We start from the raw sequence: 16,716 nt of genomic DNA on the forward strand, positions 1-16,716 counted from the left end.
ACATCAAGGGAAGTCATTTACCTGTTAAGAGGGAAAGGGTTGATATCGCTTTGTTGCAGAAAATCCATCTTGATGATGGGCAACACCTGAAATTACAACAGGGAGGTTATGACTGGGTATTCTTTTCATCCTTTACTATTCAAAGTAGGGAAGTGACAGTACTTTTTTTAAAAAAATCTTCTGTTCACATTATTAGAGCAGGTGAAAGATGAACAGGGACAGTTTGTGATACTTAAGGCCCTGATACATGGGGAGGAATATAACATTTTAAATGTCTACTGTCCTCCAGCACATCCCCTCAAATTTTTGATTAGTACCTTCTCTAAGTTGAGTGCTTTTGAAACACAGCACATTATTATAGGGGGGGGGATTTTAATTGTCTTTTGGATCCAACAGAGGACAGGTTGCCTTGTGGGCCCCCGACTATTTCTTTGCAGGCCAAGCAGGTGACTGACTTATGCGAGGAGCTGGGGCAGGTGGACATCTGGAGATGTCTTCACCCTACCAGCAGGGACTTCACCTTTTTTTCAAACCCACATAAATGTCACACGAGGATTGATCTCTTCCTGGCTCCCTTGGCCCTTCTGGATTCGATTATGGGTTGTAAAATTGGGATCATAGCCATCTCTACAGATCAGATGTGAGCACATGTAAACATAACTTTAATCAATACCATGTTCCAAAACCTCAGCTTTATTTGTACAGATTAAAATACAGTGTAGATGGCATTCTGTTACAGCAATCTAGTTTTTCATTAACATTTTCTTTGTAACAAATACAGAACTATATGGAATTTCAGTCCCTCTCTGCTAGAGCAACCAGATGTGCATCAATTTCAGCTTCTGAAAGAATCCTAGGAGGAAAAAAGAATAAAGATGTTCATGCACAGGTACATTTAAGAAGATAAAAAATTAATTGCAAAATTAAATGCAACTAATTAATTTGTGATACTTTAAAATTTCTAAATTGCTCAAAATGAAATTAAATATATTTCAAGAATAATTTTTTTGAAAATTTACACAATAAGGGAAACTGTTTTGATATAATAATGAAACAGCATTTGTTTAAAATTTGACTTCTGGAGTGTGGTTTACCCAAGTGCTGATATTTTCTAATCAACTGGTTCAGGGATGTTATTACACACCCCTGGAGCAAGCAAGACATGAACCCAGACCTCCTGTTTGGAGGTAGGGATGGTACCAATGCAATACAGGAGCCCTCCCCCTGTAGAGAGGGATCAGAATTTACCAGGCTTCAGCAAAGCAAGGTACAATACTCAAATCTGGTGCATTAGACCACTCAACCATCCTGATGCTGCCAATTGCTAATGTTTGTTGTATATATTTTTAATTATGCTGTCCAAATACGTTATGACACTCCAAGAGCAAGTGAGACCTAAACTCAGGCCTTCTAGTTCAGAGATAGGGACATTGCCACTGTACCATAAGAGTCCATGTTTGCTCAAGCGCTGAGTACTGGCCTAAATATCATACATTGTACAAACAAAAGGCACTATTCAGGAACTGATTTTCCTTGGGTCAATTTTCATTCTGAAGTTGTAGACTGGCTGTTGTGCTCTAGCTGCCTGTTAAACCCTCTGCCAACCATGCCAGTATAATGAAGTCAAATCAGGAAGACTTGAGCTCTGCAGCCATTTGTCAACTGCCATGTCACCATCTGCATCAAAAGCAACTTTTAAAAATAAATCTTATGTCAGTGTTAAAAATGTAACACCTTTGTAGGTCCAAGCATCTAAGCTCAGCATCAGTAATTGTCCAGCACATGTTAATGGGGACATGAGGGTAGGTGGTGGCATAGCAGTAATATCACTGGATTAGTAATCAAGAAGCTGAGCTAATATTCTGAGGACATGGTTTAACCTCCCACTGTGGAAGATGGTGAAACTCAATTCCATTAAAATAAATCTGGAATAAAAAGCAAGTCAAATGACAATTATTGTTAAAACAAATCTGATTCACTAATGTCCTTTAAGGAAGGAAATCTGCTATCCTTGCCTGGATTAATCCAAGTGGGATTCCAGACATACAGCCATGTAGTTGTCTTTTAATCACCCTCGAGGTAATTAAAAAATCAGCAATAAATGCTGATGACAAAATATACTTCAATAAAATGGCTTGGCCACATTTTTGTGAAGGTATTTTCAAATTCTCCTAACAATTAATAACTCTCAAGGAACACATAATAGAAGATAATGTAGCTAAGGATTTTAAAAAGTTGAACAGAAATTTAGACAATAAATAATAGGCGTAAAACAAGATTATTTTAAAATACCTAAATTTAGGGTTATCCACTGTCACTACCCCAACTTCAATTTCAGATGGCTTGAAGTCAATGGACAGCACTGTGGACAGGCAGGTTATTGCTGTCTACAAAAAACAAATCACGTTATTTCAAAACATAGCAGAATTAGTTTCTAAGAATCACTTTTCTGATCACAAGCAATAGAAATGAACTTTTAGCATGTTAAACTAAAGGACCAGAAAAAGTTAAGAAAATTCAACTTTATTAACAGTGATAGACTCAATAGTTTCATACCTCGACAGTTTGTGCATATACCCAGTCAAGCTTTTTCTTAACTTTCTTTTCCAAGAAGCTGGTGGCTTCTGTCTGTTTGACTCCTGCAGCAGTGGCCTTGAACCCACAATAATAACCAGCAGGGTCACACTTGTAAACTTGAGCACCAAGTTCTTCATCAACACCCACCAGTATCATACCTGTAAAACACAACAATGAAACTGGAACGTTTAATGCACTGCACTTATGCTTGGTATTTAACAGAAACATAGAAACTCACAGTAAGGGCATTCAGCTCATCACACACTTGCTGGTTCTTTGAGAGATTAGTTATAATTAATTCCACCTTGTGTCTTATCCACAACCCTACAAAAGTTCCTTATATTATAAACTAAAGTATTTACGAAAAGTAAACCAAAACATATGATTAAAACTTTCTCTCATCAACTTCCCCGCTGCCAAAACACAATTCGATTACTCATGTGACTCAGCCAACATAGTCTATCTCATATTCTGCAGGCAAAGATGCCCTGAGGCATGGTATATTGGCGAGAACAAGCAGAGGCTACAGCAATGGATGAATGGACACCGCATAACAATTGACAGACAGGAGTGTTCCCTCCCAGTCGGAGAACACTTCAGCAGTCTGGGACATTTGACCTCGTACCATCGGGTGACCGTTTCCAGGGCGTACTTCAGGACAGGCAACAATGCAAAGAGGCCGAGCAGAAGCTGATAGCCAAGTTCGGTACCCATGGGGATGGCCGCGACTAGGACCTTGGGTTCATGTCACACTGCAGGTGACCCCAGTGCACTACACACACACTCTCTTATAAACAAGCTCTTATACACTCCCACACTGTCTCTCACCCTTTCACAGATTTTTACCCCATTACACTCACACATACACACAACATACACCCCCACTCCCCAAAAAATACAAACGTTTGTGGGCTGAATTTGTACTTGCAGAATTACATTTTATTTTGCTCAAGAACTGCATGAATCCATGTAAGATTCTGTAAATTCGTTTTTTAGATTAGAATCAGTCTGAACATTGTGGCACAGTCTCACACAGGTCACCTCAAACCTTCAATGCATGAGCTGGGCCAATATGACACCAATTGTTAAAGTTCACTTGAGAATGTAACTTTAAAAAAGTTTTGCCTAAGAACTGAAACCAACGTGTTCATTCTAAAAGGGGAGAGACTTAACAAATAATGCAGGTCTTTTCAATACATAATTTCAGTTACATCATACTGTAAATGTTTGCTATAAATTCTGTGTCTTACAATCTTATACTCCAGAATCACCTGAAGGAGCAGTGCTCTGAAAGCTAGTGCTTCCAAGTAAACCTGTTGGACTATAACCTGGTGGTGTGTGATTTTTAACAATTCAATCTTTGTCGCTGAGCTGCGAATTGTTATCTAATGTCCTTGTCATCCAATAGAAATATGAATGACATAAAGTCAATATTCCCAAATTTTAGCAGGAATATTTCAGAGAATATTCCTAAGAACCTGAAGTGGCTCAGCTCATTCAGGGTGTACATATTCACTACCCTTCTTTCTTTTTTAACTATAAATTAAAGATTGGAAAATATATAAAAAGAGTAACAAACCATATTTCTCGATGAATTCTACGACTTGCTCAATTTGGGGAACAAGAGATGCAAAACATCTGCATTTACATCATTCATTACTTTAGTTAAAATTAATAAAAACATTGCAGATAATTTATGCATACGAGACTAATTCTGAAAAGATTTATTTTTGAATGAATTAATGTTTATTGCCATGTGTATTTTACAGTAAGAATAAAATAAAATATAGTGAAAAGCCTTGATTTGTTACCATAATTTAGTGCCATTTTGAATAATTTAAGAATAAAGAGAGAAACGACACAGCTTGAAAAAGAGTCCATCAGTCCTGAGCCAGATTGTCATCATAAATGACGTTTGCGCTGCCATTCCTCCTCTAGCGCTTTCCCAATGTCTACACTGAACCCAATGAAAGTCGATGTTGCCAATCCTCAGGCTCCAACTTTTGCTGCTGGGCCGATTCTGCTTCGCCACAGCCTTCCTGCCAGCTGTGCTACACCAACCAATGTCAGAGTTGCTTCACTCACCACTGGGCCCACCTTGATTTTGCTTTGATGCCTTTCTGCCACTGCTTTGCTGCCGCCAGCTGCCGACCCAACCAAAGACTAAGTTGCTGATCCCCAGGCTCCACCTTTTGTCATTGGGCCTACCATGCCGACGCTGCCTCTGCCGATTAGCAGCCGCCAATTCCAGGTCCTGTGCTCATTCCGGAAAAGTAACAAAGGGTCCACTGAAGATCTGTGCTAGGCTCACTGAAGATCCTCCCCTGGGTTCTTGTTGCCACCCGAAGAGGACAAGACGTAAGTAAAGGTATAGAGAAAAAAACAATAGGGAAAAAGAAAAGCAGTCGGAGCGGAGAAGCTCCAGCTCAGGAGGCCTACTCCTACACCATCTTCTTCAAACCGGTATCTAGTGCTGGCACAAGTAGGTATTATTCAAGCAGGTCACAGACTATTTAATTGTGGAGCATCACAAACATTTCCATCTTGTCCACAATCAAGTTTATAAAGGATTGCATCATGGGTCATTGAAAAATAATTCAGGATGGGAGTTCTGTCCAACATTTTTCCCCACACTAACACCACTAAACCCAGATATCTGATCAGTACATCATTTCTGTACATGGGACCACACTGTCAGCAAATTGGTTGTTGCATTTCTCGATAAGACCAAACAATTCGAACTACTCAATTAGTTACATTGGGATGCTAAAGGGATTACATAGTGTAATTTCCTCTTTGTTTAACTTAATACAGAAGCAACGCAGAGAATTTCTTGCTTTCTGTGACTTAGTTACTAGATTCTGCCAACTGATCGGGAAAGTCACTACTTTTTTAAAATCACAATAAGATAACACACCTTGCAGAAATGATGGATTACCAAGTTTAATCAGTTGACCTTTTTCTAATTAAGAAAATAATTTGGGAAGTCACAATGGAGGGACCCAGCCAAATATTGACTGGGACATTACAGTATGGATGTACATGCATAACACTGCATTAATCTTATAATACAAAGAGAACAAAGAACAAAGAAAATTTACAGTCCAGGAACAGGCCCTTTGGCCTTCCAAGCCTGGGCCAATCCAAATCCAGTATCTAAACCTGTCACCCAATTCCTAAGCATCCGTATCCCTCTGCTCCCCACCTACTCATGCATCTGTCCAGATGCATCTTAAATGAATCTGTCGCACCTGCCTCTACTATGTCTGCTGGCCATGCATTCTAGACATCCACCACCCTGTGTAAAGTACTTGCCGCACGTATCCCCCTTAAACTTTTCACCTCTCACCTTAAAGCGTGATCTCTCGTTATCGAATCCTTCACCCTGGGAAATAAGCTTATCTCTATCTACTGTGTCTATACCCTTCATGATTTGTAAACCTCAAATTAGGTCCCCCCTCAATCTCCTTTTTTTTCTAATGAAAGCAAACCTAACCTACTCAACCTCTCTTCATAGATAGCACCTTCCATACCAGGCAACAACCCTGTAAACTTTCTCTGTACCCTCTCCCAAGGTAATGTGGAGACATTTTGGTAATGTGGCAACCAGAACTGTATACAGTATTCTAAATGCAGCCCAACCAATGTAGAGTACAATTTTAATATGACTTGCCAGCTCTTATGCTCAATACCCCATCCAATGAAGGCAAGCATACTATATGCCTTCTTGACCACTCTATCCACCTGTGCAGCAACCTTCAGGGTACAATGGACCTGAACTGCCAGATCTCTCTGCTCATCAACTTTTCCTAAGGCTCTTCCATTTAATATATATATAACTCGCTCTAGAACTAAACTTACATTTACCTGGATTGAACTCCATCTGCCATTTCTCCACCCAGTCTATCTTTATCCAGTCTATCTATATTCTCTTGGATTCTTCAACAGTCCCTTATGCTTTCTGCTACTTCACCAATCTTTGTATCATCTGCAAACTTGCTGATCATACCAACAGTGCCCTCTTCCAGATCATTTATGTATATCATAAACAACAGTGGCCCCAGCACCGACCCCTGTGGAAAATCACTGGTCTCCCCTCTCCATTTCGAGGAAGTCCCTTCAACTACTACACTCTATTTCCTGTTGCTCAACTAGTTCTTTATCCACCTAGCTGGAACACCCTGCACACCATGTGACTTCACTTTCTCTATTGGCTTACCATGGGGAACCTTATCAAACATCTTACTAAAGTCCATGTATATGACATCTACAGCTCTTCCTTCATCTACCAACCTGGTCACTTCCTCAAAGAACTCTACTGAGTTGGTAAGGTATGTTGCCTATCTCTGATAAGCCCATTCTTTTCCAAATAGAAGTAGATTTTATTCACCAGTACCTTCACCAGCAACTTTCCCATCACTGACATCAGGCTCACTCTAGTAACCCGGAATATCCCTACTACCCTTCTTGTACAGGGGGACAACATGAACAACCCTCCAGTCCTCCAGCACCTCACCTGTATTTAAGGATGCCACAAAGATATCTGCCAGCGCCCCAGCTATTTCCTCTCTCGCCTCCCTCAGCATCCTGGGATAGATCACATCTGGTCCTGGGGATTTGTACACCTTAATAACTTCTAGCCTACCCAACACTTACTTATGTCAACGTGATCCAGAGTAATCAAACTTCTATCTGTAATGCAAAAAGAAGTTGCTTACAGCATCCCAGAGGTCTCATTTCAGCATTCTGTGTATATACTTGGGAAATATCTGCAATCCGTTTGCACAACATGTCCACTGGGATATCATAGCCATATTTGTACTTCCAATTTGCAGCTTCATATCGAGCTCTCTGTACCTGGGATCTGCTGTCCGCTGTAAAGAAATAGGAAAAAAGATTTAAAGATGGACTTACAAGAAATGTGCAAACTAATGTTCTTGATACTGATTTAATTTCACTGTTAGCTTTAGAAAAAAGGGGCCTTGTTGCACAGTGGGTATTATCCTTGCCTCTGATCCAGAAGTTTCAGGTTCAAGTCCCATTCCTGGACCTGATAGTCACAAGGTACATTCATAACGCAGCCAAAGTGGTTGGGTATTAAGTCATTAATCTTTCCATCACAATTTGTGGGCAGCACGGTGGCACAGTGGTTAGCACTGCTGCCTCACAGCGCCTGTAGACACGGGTTCAATTCCCGACTCAGGCGACTGACTGTGTGGAGTTTGCACATTCTCCCCGTGTCTGCGTGGGTTTCCTCCGGGTGCTCCGGTTTCCTCCCACAGTCCAAAGATGTGCGGGTCAGGTGAATTGGCCAAGCTAAATTGCCCGTAGTGTTAGGTAAGGAGTAAATGTAGGGGTATGGGTGGGTTGCGCTTCGGCGGGTCGGTGTGGACTTGTTGGACCGAAGGGCCTGTTTCCACACTGTAAGTCTAATCTAATCTAATCTAAACAGTAGGCAGCTCAGCTATGTGACGAAATGCAAGTTGTAGGCACCATCATTACTACTCATAGTTCCAGACTACAACATACATGTAAAGGTTCATGCCACTACTGCAACTCCAGTTGGTTGAACTTGGTGGTTACAACTGGCAGTAATAACTTATGGCCCCCATTCCAGTTGGGGTTGTTTTGGGACCTGATACATTGCCCTGCCTGCGATGGAAGTTGACCGTGGATGGAATCTGTTTTTGGGCTGAGACTTTGAAAAGTATTTTAGAAATCTGGCATGTACCATAACAAAAGAGGATACCAAGATGAAACAGACAGGAGAAATATAAATCAAATAGTAAAGGTAAAGGTCACATTGAATGTGGGATTTGAAATCCTATGGATTGGAAAGGAAGAGTATGTGGAATTTATATCTCATCCTGTGGTATTTTATAGCTCTCCTTTAACTATGTTCTCATTTTCAATTATAACTACGTACTTGTTGAATATGGTAATGCTAAGTTATCAGGTACAGGGCTTGGTTAAAATTGAGATGGTTTTTGAAAATGCTCAAAATATGTTTCATTATTAGCCTGAGACATTAACTGTTTTTTTCTCCACTGATTGTTTGACCTAATCAGTATTTCCAGCATTTTCTGCTCTTTTAGCAATTTGCTGTGTTTACTTTTGCATGAGTGTCAATAATATTATTCCTACTTTGCCACATTACTTTTAAACATGGAGTTATTTTGTATCAAAGCCAGATAACTCAAAAGGGAAAAAAAACTTAATTGGAATCAGTTTTTCAGGTTGTTACCTGTCATTCCTGTCATTACACATCCTATGTTTTCAGTTATTCTGAATAGGTGAGTGACTGTGTTGGCATCCAATAGCTTATCCTGAAAAACAAATTAAATGACTGGATTAAGGATAGTACACAAAGAACTACAGACTGCATATTAGTTTAAACAGGGGCACTATTGCTAGGAAAATCACAGAGTGTGAATACAGGAATATCAGTCAACTCATTATAGAACTCCAAGCTGGCTACAATCTCTGTCTCTATAATCATGGACCTCAGTAGACCTTCTGCTCTGTGGCTTCTCATTCTCTGATTAATCCCAAGTGAACTTTAACAGATCACTTGATAGTCTAAATAAACTATAGAACACTTTTGAAGACCAATAACACTGAAAGGCAATTATCTCAAGAATCTAGGGTTTATGTATAATACTTTATGATCCAAGATAATTTCTAATCACTACTTCTCCAATATTTAGAATGTCTAGTGCGGAAACAGGCCATTTCACCCAACAGGTCCACACCAACACTCCGATGAGTAACCCACTCAGACCCATTCCCCTACCGTATTACTCTACATTTCTCCTAACTAATGCATCTAAACAACACATCCTTGAACACTATGGGCAATTTAGTGTGGCCAATTCACCTAAGCTGCATATCTTTGGACTGTGGAAGGAAACTGGAGCACCCAGAGGAAGCCATGGGGAGAATGTGCAAACTCCACACAGACAGTCACCCGAGGCTGGAATCGATTCAGTGTCCCTGGTGCTGTGAGGCAGCCATGCCAACCATGGCTAAGCATCCCCTGGCTCAGGGACACTACCACTGTACCACAAGGGGCCCTCATTGGCATGTAATTATATTTTCTAATCAGCCTGTTCAGAGATAGTATTACACACCTCTGTAGCAGGTGGGACTTGAACTTAGCCCTGATGGTTCAGAGGTCGGCACACTGGCCACTGCGGGGTGTAATTGTCTCTCTACATAAACTAATTACTGCTGGCCTCAATTTAATCACCACAAGCTTTATTGAAAAAGCAATTTTAAAAAAAACTGGTAAGGAGTCTTTTTAGAGACTCTACATATCAAGATCTGATGAAAGATCATCCCAAAACACATTCATTCTATTTCTATTCCAGTTGTTGCCTGGCCTGTTGAGGGTCTCCAGCATTTTCTGTTTTCTTTCAGATATCCAGCTCATTTTTGCTTTTATAACTGCAAATTGTACATTGCAAACAATATTATCAGACAATTAACCGAAGAAAAGTAAACAATGTCTCCAAGTTTAAAAAAGTAATATTTCCTCTAAACACTGTATGATATTACAAACTAAACTATCTCAAATATGGAAACCAAGCAAGGATACAAAAGACATTAGGTCACCAATTAGGTTTTAAAGGTGAGGTTGAAAGGAAGAAAGAGGAATAGAAAGAGAATTCCGGAGTTTTGAGCTGAGAAAGCTGAAGGCGCCTTGTTGACCATATGGATTAACATCTCAGTAATTGACAACTTCTTGCCCTGAACTGAGTCCTTAAATACACTAAGTGCTGACCTACTGCTTTCATACACTAATACCTCAAAGAAAAGACTCCTGCCATTGAGTCAAGTTGACACACAGATGAAACATGTTAGTCAGTGTTAAAAAGTAATTACAAATTCAGAACTTTATTTGAGCTATCAGACAAAATACAAACAATACAAACAACACCAACCACGGAATCACAGACTTTATTAATGTATGACATGAGGTGGCTCATCAGCGCACTATCTCTGTGCTTGCCAATAAACAGCTAGCCAATATCATGGTCAGTAGTTTGCAAGTTTCAGCATTTCCAGTACATATCCAACTAGTTTTCAAAGACTCCATCAGCTTTTCAGGCAGCAAGTTCTTATCAGTAAAAACAAATCTCAGCTCTTATTATAAACTCGTATCAATAAATCTACAATTCTTGGGCTATTGACGTCTCTGCTAAGCAAGCAAGAATAGGGGAAAACTATTGAGACCCCTCAATTTTATGTGCCTCAATTAAATCTTCCCTCAGCCTCATCGGTTTAAAAAAAGCTCCATATAGTCAAATTTTTCATCACTGCTAACTTTCTCAAAACCTTTTCTTTATCCCCTCTAATGCAATCATGTCCATCCTGCAATCTTATGATCATCTAGCTGTAGCCTAGTGAATTATACAGTTCCAGTATAACCACCCTGTCCTTCCATTCAAATTGTATTCAAAAACTTCAGTTTTATATTTAGCACCTAACTAAAACAGGAGATAAATGGGGTACAGTGAATGTATTATGGCTGGATTTTTAAAAGTCATTTGGTAAGGTGCACATGAAGTAAAATGCACAAGATAAGAAGTCATTAAGTTTTAGGTAATATATTAATGTGGCTGGAGGACTGGTTAACAGAGAGCAGGAAATAGGGAAGAACTGTGCATTCCTGATGAGGGGCTTTTGCCCGAAACGTCGATTTCGCTGCACTTTGGATGCTGCCTGAACTGCTGTGCTCTTCCAGCACCACTGATCCAGAATGTGCATTCTCTGTTGGCAGGCCACGGTTAATTAGGTTTTGCAAAGATCAAAGACTATCCTCAGCTACTAGAAATCTATATTAATCACTTAGATGAGACCAAGGGTAATGGATCTATGCACTCTGGCTTTCCAGAGCCAGGTGGAGACACAAACTGTGAACAGGCTATAAGAGACCAAACAGCCAGATTAAGCGAGTGCATTTGGATTATTTAGGACTGAGAGGAGGAAGAATCTCTTATCTCTTAAGTCTGTAGTTCAGAAGATTGTGGATACTCTATCATTGAACATAATTAAAGATTGATGTAGACAGACTTTTGGTCACTCAGGAAATCAAGAGGCATTGGGAAGAGAGTTATTTGGTTAACTGCTGTCCCTATTTCTTATGCTCCCTGCGTTAGCTAATAAAGACAAATGCCTTCTTAAACATCTTACCTATTTATGCTGCTACGTTCAGGGTAATAAAGACATGGACTCAAAGTCCTTCTGCTCTTCTATATTACCGAGTCTACTACCATTTATTTTGGATTCCCTTGGCTTTGTTTACTCACTCCAACTGTCTCACTTAACTCTTTTCCATACTAAATTTCATTTGTCAGTGATGTAGCAAGAAAAGATCATTAGTGAGATATAATAATTATTTTCCGCTCAGACAGATTAACTCAGTTCCCTCTCTACTCAAATTTTATTTAAACATATGTTCATACATTTGTCACCATATATTGTTTACATTGTCCACTAGGTCGATAATATTAAGATTAATTCAATGTTGAAGTCAAAGTGATAATATAAAAATACTACTGTCCAACATATACAGGATGCTTTTATTTCAGGTAGATTTTAAATTAGAATATTTGTGTGCTCTAATTGTACTGCATGATAGTCTAGCAGACTGACAGCCCACTGGCATTTGCAAATTTCTTGCTCCTTTCCTGAATAGTGATGGTTGGTAAAGAATGGATAATGACTGCTAGAACCATTCAGACATTTACAGTCAGGTCAGATCCCATTTGTGACTTATGTCTACATACATGTCTCTCCCAAATGGAATCTTGGGCAGAGATCAGAAATGGGCAATTTACTACTGACCCTTGATAACTTACAAGGCCTTAACTAACTGAGGTGAGTTGGACCACATCAATTTCTGCTCCATCTGAGGGCAGCTAAATCTATAGTGTACAACTTGGCAGTAAATCAACATAGCTGAAAATGTGTTGCTGGAAAAGCGCAGCAGGTCAGGCAGCATCCAAGGAACAGGAAATTCCATATAGTATGTTCAAATATCTGATCCATCAAGAGAGTTTGATTATTCATTTAAATTAGTTATTGGCTAGGAACACACATTGTCTGTTTAAAAAAAAAACCAAACTCATCCTTGGAATGTAAGCAGCATTATCAAGGCCAGCATTTATTACCCAGCAGTTGTCATCAGCCAATGGGTGATGGGCTAACTGGGTAGCTTGCTCGGCCACTCCAAAGAGCAGTTAGGCATGAACATGTTGTTGGAACAGTCAAACTGAATAGAAACAGAGGTTTCCTTTCCTAAAGCACACAATTCATTCACTTGAGTCTGTGACAATTTCAAATTCACTTTTTACAGCAGTCATCCTTTCATTTCTCAATTTTGCCATCTGAATGCAAATTTCTGAGCTTCGATTTGAACCATGTGGCTACTGCAATACTCGAACATTATAATTTAGCAACAGTTCTTTATTTTAACTGGTACTTGGTTGCCAACACCATCTCAATTCCTTCCAGTACACATTTCAAATGCTGCTACTTAAAAGCAATACTTCAGTTTGCACTCACCGGCACTTTCTTTTGTGTAACAACTACAGCACAGTCCTTTCCACGAACAGCGACTGAAGTGAGGCCACCTTGGTTTATAGCCTTAAAAGCATATTCTGCAAAATAAACCCATAAATTCACCAAGGCATTGATGACACTGAAATACAAGCCCAATTCATTTTGCAGTGGCAGATCTCATTCCATAAATTTGAATCATCACAAAACCACTGCTAATATTTATTAGACCATGATTATTTTAACAAATCATCATTCACACATCAACAGCAACATCTAAGCTGCCCATGACCACCACTCCCTCCCCCAATCCCACCCAACACTTAGGACAGCACAGTGGCTTAGTGGTTAGCACCGAGTCCCACCGATTCCAACCTCTAACGACTGTGTGGAGTTTGCATGTTCTCCCTGTGTCTGTATGGGTTCCTCTGGGTATCTCCCACAGTCCAAAGATGTGCTAATTAGTTGGATTGGCTGTGCTAAATTACCCATAGTGTTCAAGGAGGTGGATGTTACATGGGGTAGCCATGGGAAATACAGGATTACAGTGATAGGGTAAGGGAATGGGTCTGGGTGGAATGCTCTTCGAAGGGTTGATGGGAACTTGTTGGGCTGAATGGCCTGTTTCCACTTTGTGGTGATTTTATTTTTAAAAAATCCCAGGCTCATTCCACTGAGATTAACAGCTCTTCCCCTAACATTTCTACACTGGGATTCACCCTTTCTCACCCCACCCCCTCCAATCCGTTCAGGGATCTCCTACCACACTGTCATCTGAGCCGGGATTACATCTGTGTAATGACTGAGTCAATACTCTGCATCTGTGTTATGACCCAGGATTGCTGGGGTCAGCTACTCCACCTCTCTCTGCACCAGGATTATTGATCCCCCTGTTCTGTGATGGATCGTTTAGTGCTGAGGTTTCTTACCCCTCTCCTCAGTGTTGGGATCATTTATACCATCATGGTAGGCCACATCCATTCCAGTGAAGGAGATATTTACCCCAATCACCCCATCGCATTGTTTATATTCCAACCTTCACCATGAAAAGGTTATTTACCATTGCCGCCCCCAGTAACAGTTATTTACCTTTACCATCCCCATATCCACAGCAGCACCCCCACCGCCGATGTGGTTATTTAACAGCCACCCCAACCCCAAGTGATGGGGGTTGCTTACCAGTAATGGCCTATGTTGCTGTAATGTGGTTATTTACCCACCTGCTTCACTGTGATGGGATTATTTTCACTGATGGAGTTATTACTCCACCCATCTCACCTCCAACCTCTGCGCACAGTCATGGGGTGACTCTCCCTTCCCATGCCTCCCAGTGACAGGGTGACTCCCTACCCCCTCACCTCTCTCATTGACAGAGTGGCAAACCCCCCCCGCGCCCCCCCCCCCCCCCCACCCCCATCCCTGACCCCTGTTAGGTCTGACCCACTGACGGGGTGACTCTCTCCCTCCCCCCATCCTCCCCCAGTGACAGGATGGCTCTCACTCCCCTCTCCCCGCACCCCCCCCCAAGTGACAGGGTGATTCCCTCCCTTCCCCCAACCCCCAAAGTGATGGGGTGATTCTCTTCCTCTGTGCTCTCCCCCCAAAGTGACAGGGTGACACTCTCTCTTCCCCTCTCCACCAAGGGACGGGGTGACACACTCCACCTCCCCCAGTGATGGGGTGACACCCTCCCCACATCCCCCTCAGTGACGGGCTGACACACTCCCTTCCCCCATCCCCCAAGTGACAGGGTGACACACTCCCTTCCCCCATCCCCCAAGTGACAGGGTGGCTCCCTCCCTTCCCCCTAGTGATGGAGTTACTCACTCCCGTCGCCACCACTTCCTCCCGTGAAGGGATGATTCTCTCCTAACCTACCCCTCAGTAACAGGCTGAATTTCCTCTTCCCCTCCCCAACTAACGGGGTGATTTCTCCTCCTCTCCCCTCCCCCAATAACAGGGTGATTTCTCATCTTCCACACTTGGGGTGATTTCTCTCCCCACAAACCCCCCCCCCCCCCCCCCCCCAGTGACAAGGGTGAGTTCACTCCCCACTACCCCCCTCTCCCCAGTGGCAAACTGAGTTCTAACCTCTGGTGACAGGGTGATATCCCCCCCAAACCCCACTAATACTGGGGTGATTTCTGCCCACCCCCTCAATGGGGTGATTTCTACAGCTCCCCCCATGACAGGGTAAAACACCCCTCATGACAGGCTGTCTCCCCCAGCCATTCCCACAGTGACGGCGTGATTTCTCCCCCCTTTTGCCCCACCCCCTGCAGTGACAGAGTGATTTCTCCCCCTGAGCCCTCCACCCAGTGATAGGGCAATTTCTCCCCCTGGCCTTCCCCACCAATGACAGGACAACTTCTCTACCTGCCCCCCTCCCAGTGTCAGGGCGATTCCTCTCACCCACCCACCCACCAACCAACCAACGATGGAGTGACCTCCCCCTCCTCTCACCCACCTATCCCTCCCCTCCCCCAGTGATGGGGTGACCTATCCCTCCCCACCCCTAGTGATGGGTTGACCCCCCCTCCCCCTCCCGCAAAAATGGGGTGACCTCCCGCTCCTCTCACCCCCCACTGACTCCCCCAGTGATGGGGTGACCTCCTCTCACCCAACCCCCTCCCCCAGTGATGGGGTGACCTCTTCTCACAACCTCCCCCCCCACTCCCCCAGTGATGGGGTGACCTCCCCCTCCCCTCACCCCCCCACTCCCCCAGTGATGGGGTGACCTCCCCCTCCCCTCACCTCCCCCAGTGGTGGGGTCACCTCCCCCTCCCCCAGTGGTGGGCTCACCTCCCCCTCCCCCTCCCGCAGTGATGGGGTGACCTCCCGCTCCTCTCACCCCCCACCGACTCCCCCAGTGATGGGGTGACCTCCCCCTCCCCTCACCTCCCCCAGTGGTGGGCTCCCCTCCCCCTCCCCTCACCCCCCCTCCCCCAGTGGTGGGGTCCCCGTCCCCGTCCCCTCCCCCTCCCCCAGTGGTGGGGTCCCCGTCCCCTCCCCCAGTGGTGGGGACCCCCTCCCCCAGTGGTGGGGACCCCCTCCCCCAGTGGTGGGGTAGTTCAGGCCGCCCTCCTCCGGCTGTGGGTTGGGCCCGGGATGACGGGGCAGTTGTGAGCCGGCTCGGGCCGGGGCCGGGTCTGTGTGTGACTGTGTGTGTGTGGGTGAGACTCACCTACTTGGTATAACCTTCCCTCCGGGGAGAAGATGGTGATGTGACGGTCAAAGCCGGCGCTCGATCCCCGGGACATTGTGACAAAGAAACCGAACCGGAGACCAACAACATGCAGCGCCACAGCCGGAACTGATCCTCAGCCCGACCGGATATCCGGTTTCACAGACCTCTGACCCGGCAGTACTGCCAGAGGCCTGGCTGTGGGCACTGTCACCCACAACATCCATAAATAAACAATATCATCAGCTGGAGAGTGAAATGTTGTGGATTCTCAAACCATCAAATACAAAATAAAGTTCAGATTTAAACTCTCTGTGGTTTTGTAATATCTGACCTGAGCATTTCCAAAATTTTCTCTTCATTTTAAAAGCCTGATAGTCTGGTGTAATGTA

At 43.1% G+C, this 16,716-nt stretch overlaps 1 protein-coding gene across 1 annotated transcript; it reads right to left on the reverse strand.

Moving 5' to 3' along the window:
* Positions 1 to 677: 677 nt before the first annotated feature.
* On the reverse strand, positions 678 to 16,476 carry psma6a (proteasome 20S subunit alpha 6a). Its single transcript, XM_060828403.1, has 7 exons — positions 16,325 to 16,476; positions 13,147 to 13,241; positions 8,822 to 8,903; positions 7,296 to 7,451; positions 2,557 to 2,735; positions 2,293 to 2,387; positions 678 to 853 (listed from the first exon to the last, which is right to left on the reverse strand). Exons 1-7 carry the CDS (start codon positions 16,398 to 16,400, stop codon positions 796 to 798), a joined length of 741 nt encoding a protein of 246 aa, XP_060684386.1. The 5' UTR covers positions 16,401 to 16,476; the 3' UTR covers positions 678 to 795.
* Positions 16,477 to 16,716: the final 240 nt, after the last annotated feature.

This window comes from Hemiscyllium ocellatum, chromosome 8, assembly GCF_020745735.1.
Source record: "Hemiscyllium ocellatum isolate sHemOce1 chromosome 8, sHemOce1.pat.X.cur, whole genome shotgun sequence".
NCBI lineage: Eukaryota > Metazoa > Chordata > Chondrichthyes > Orectolobiformes > Hemiscylliidae > Hemiscyllium > Hemiscyllium ocellatum.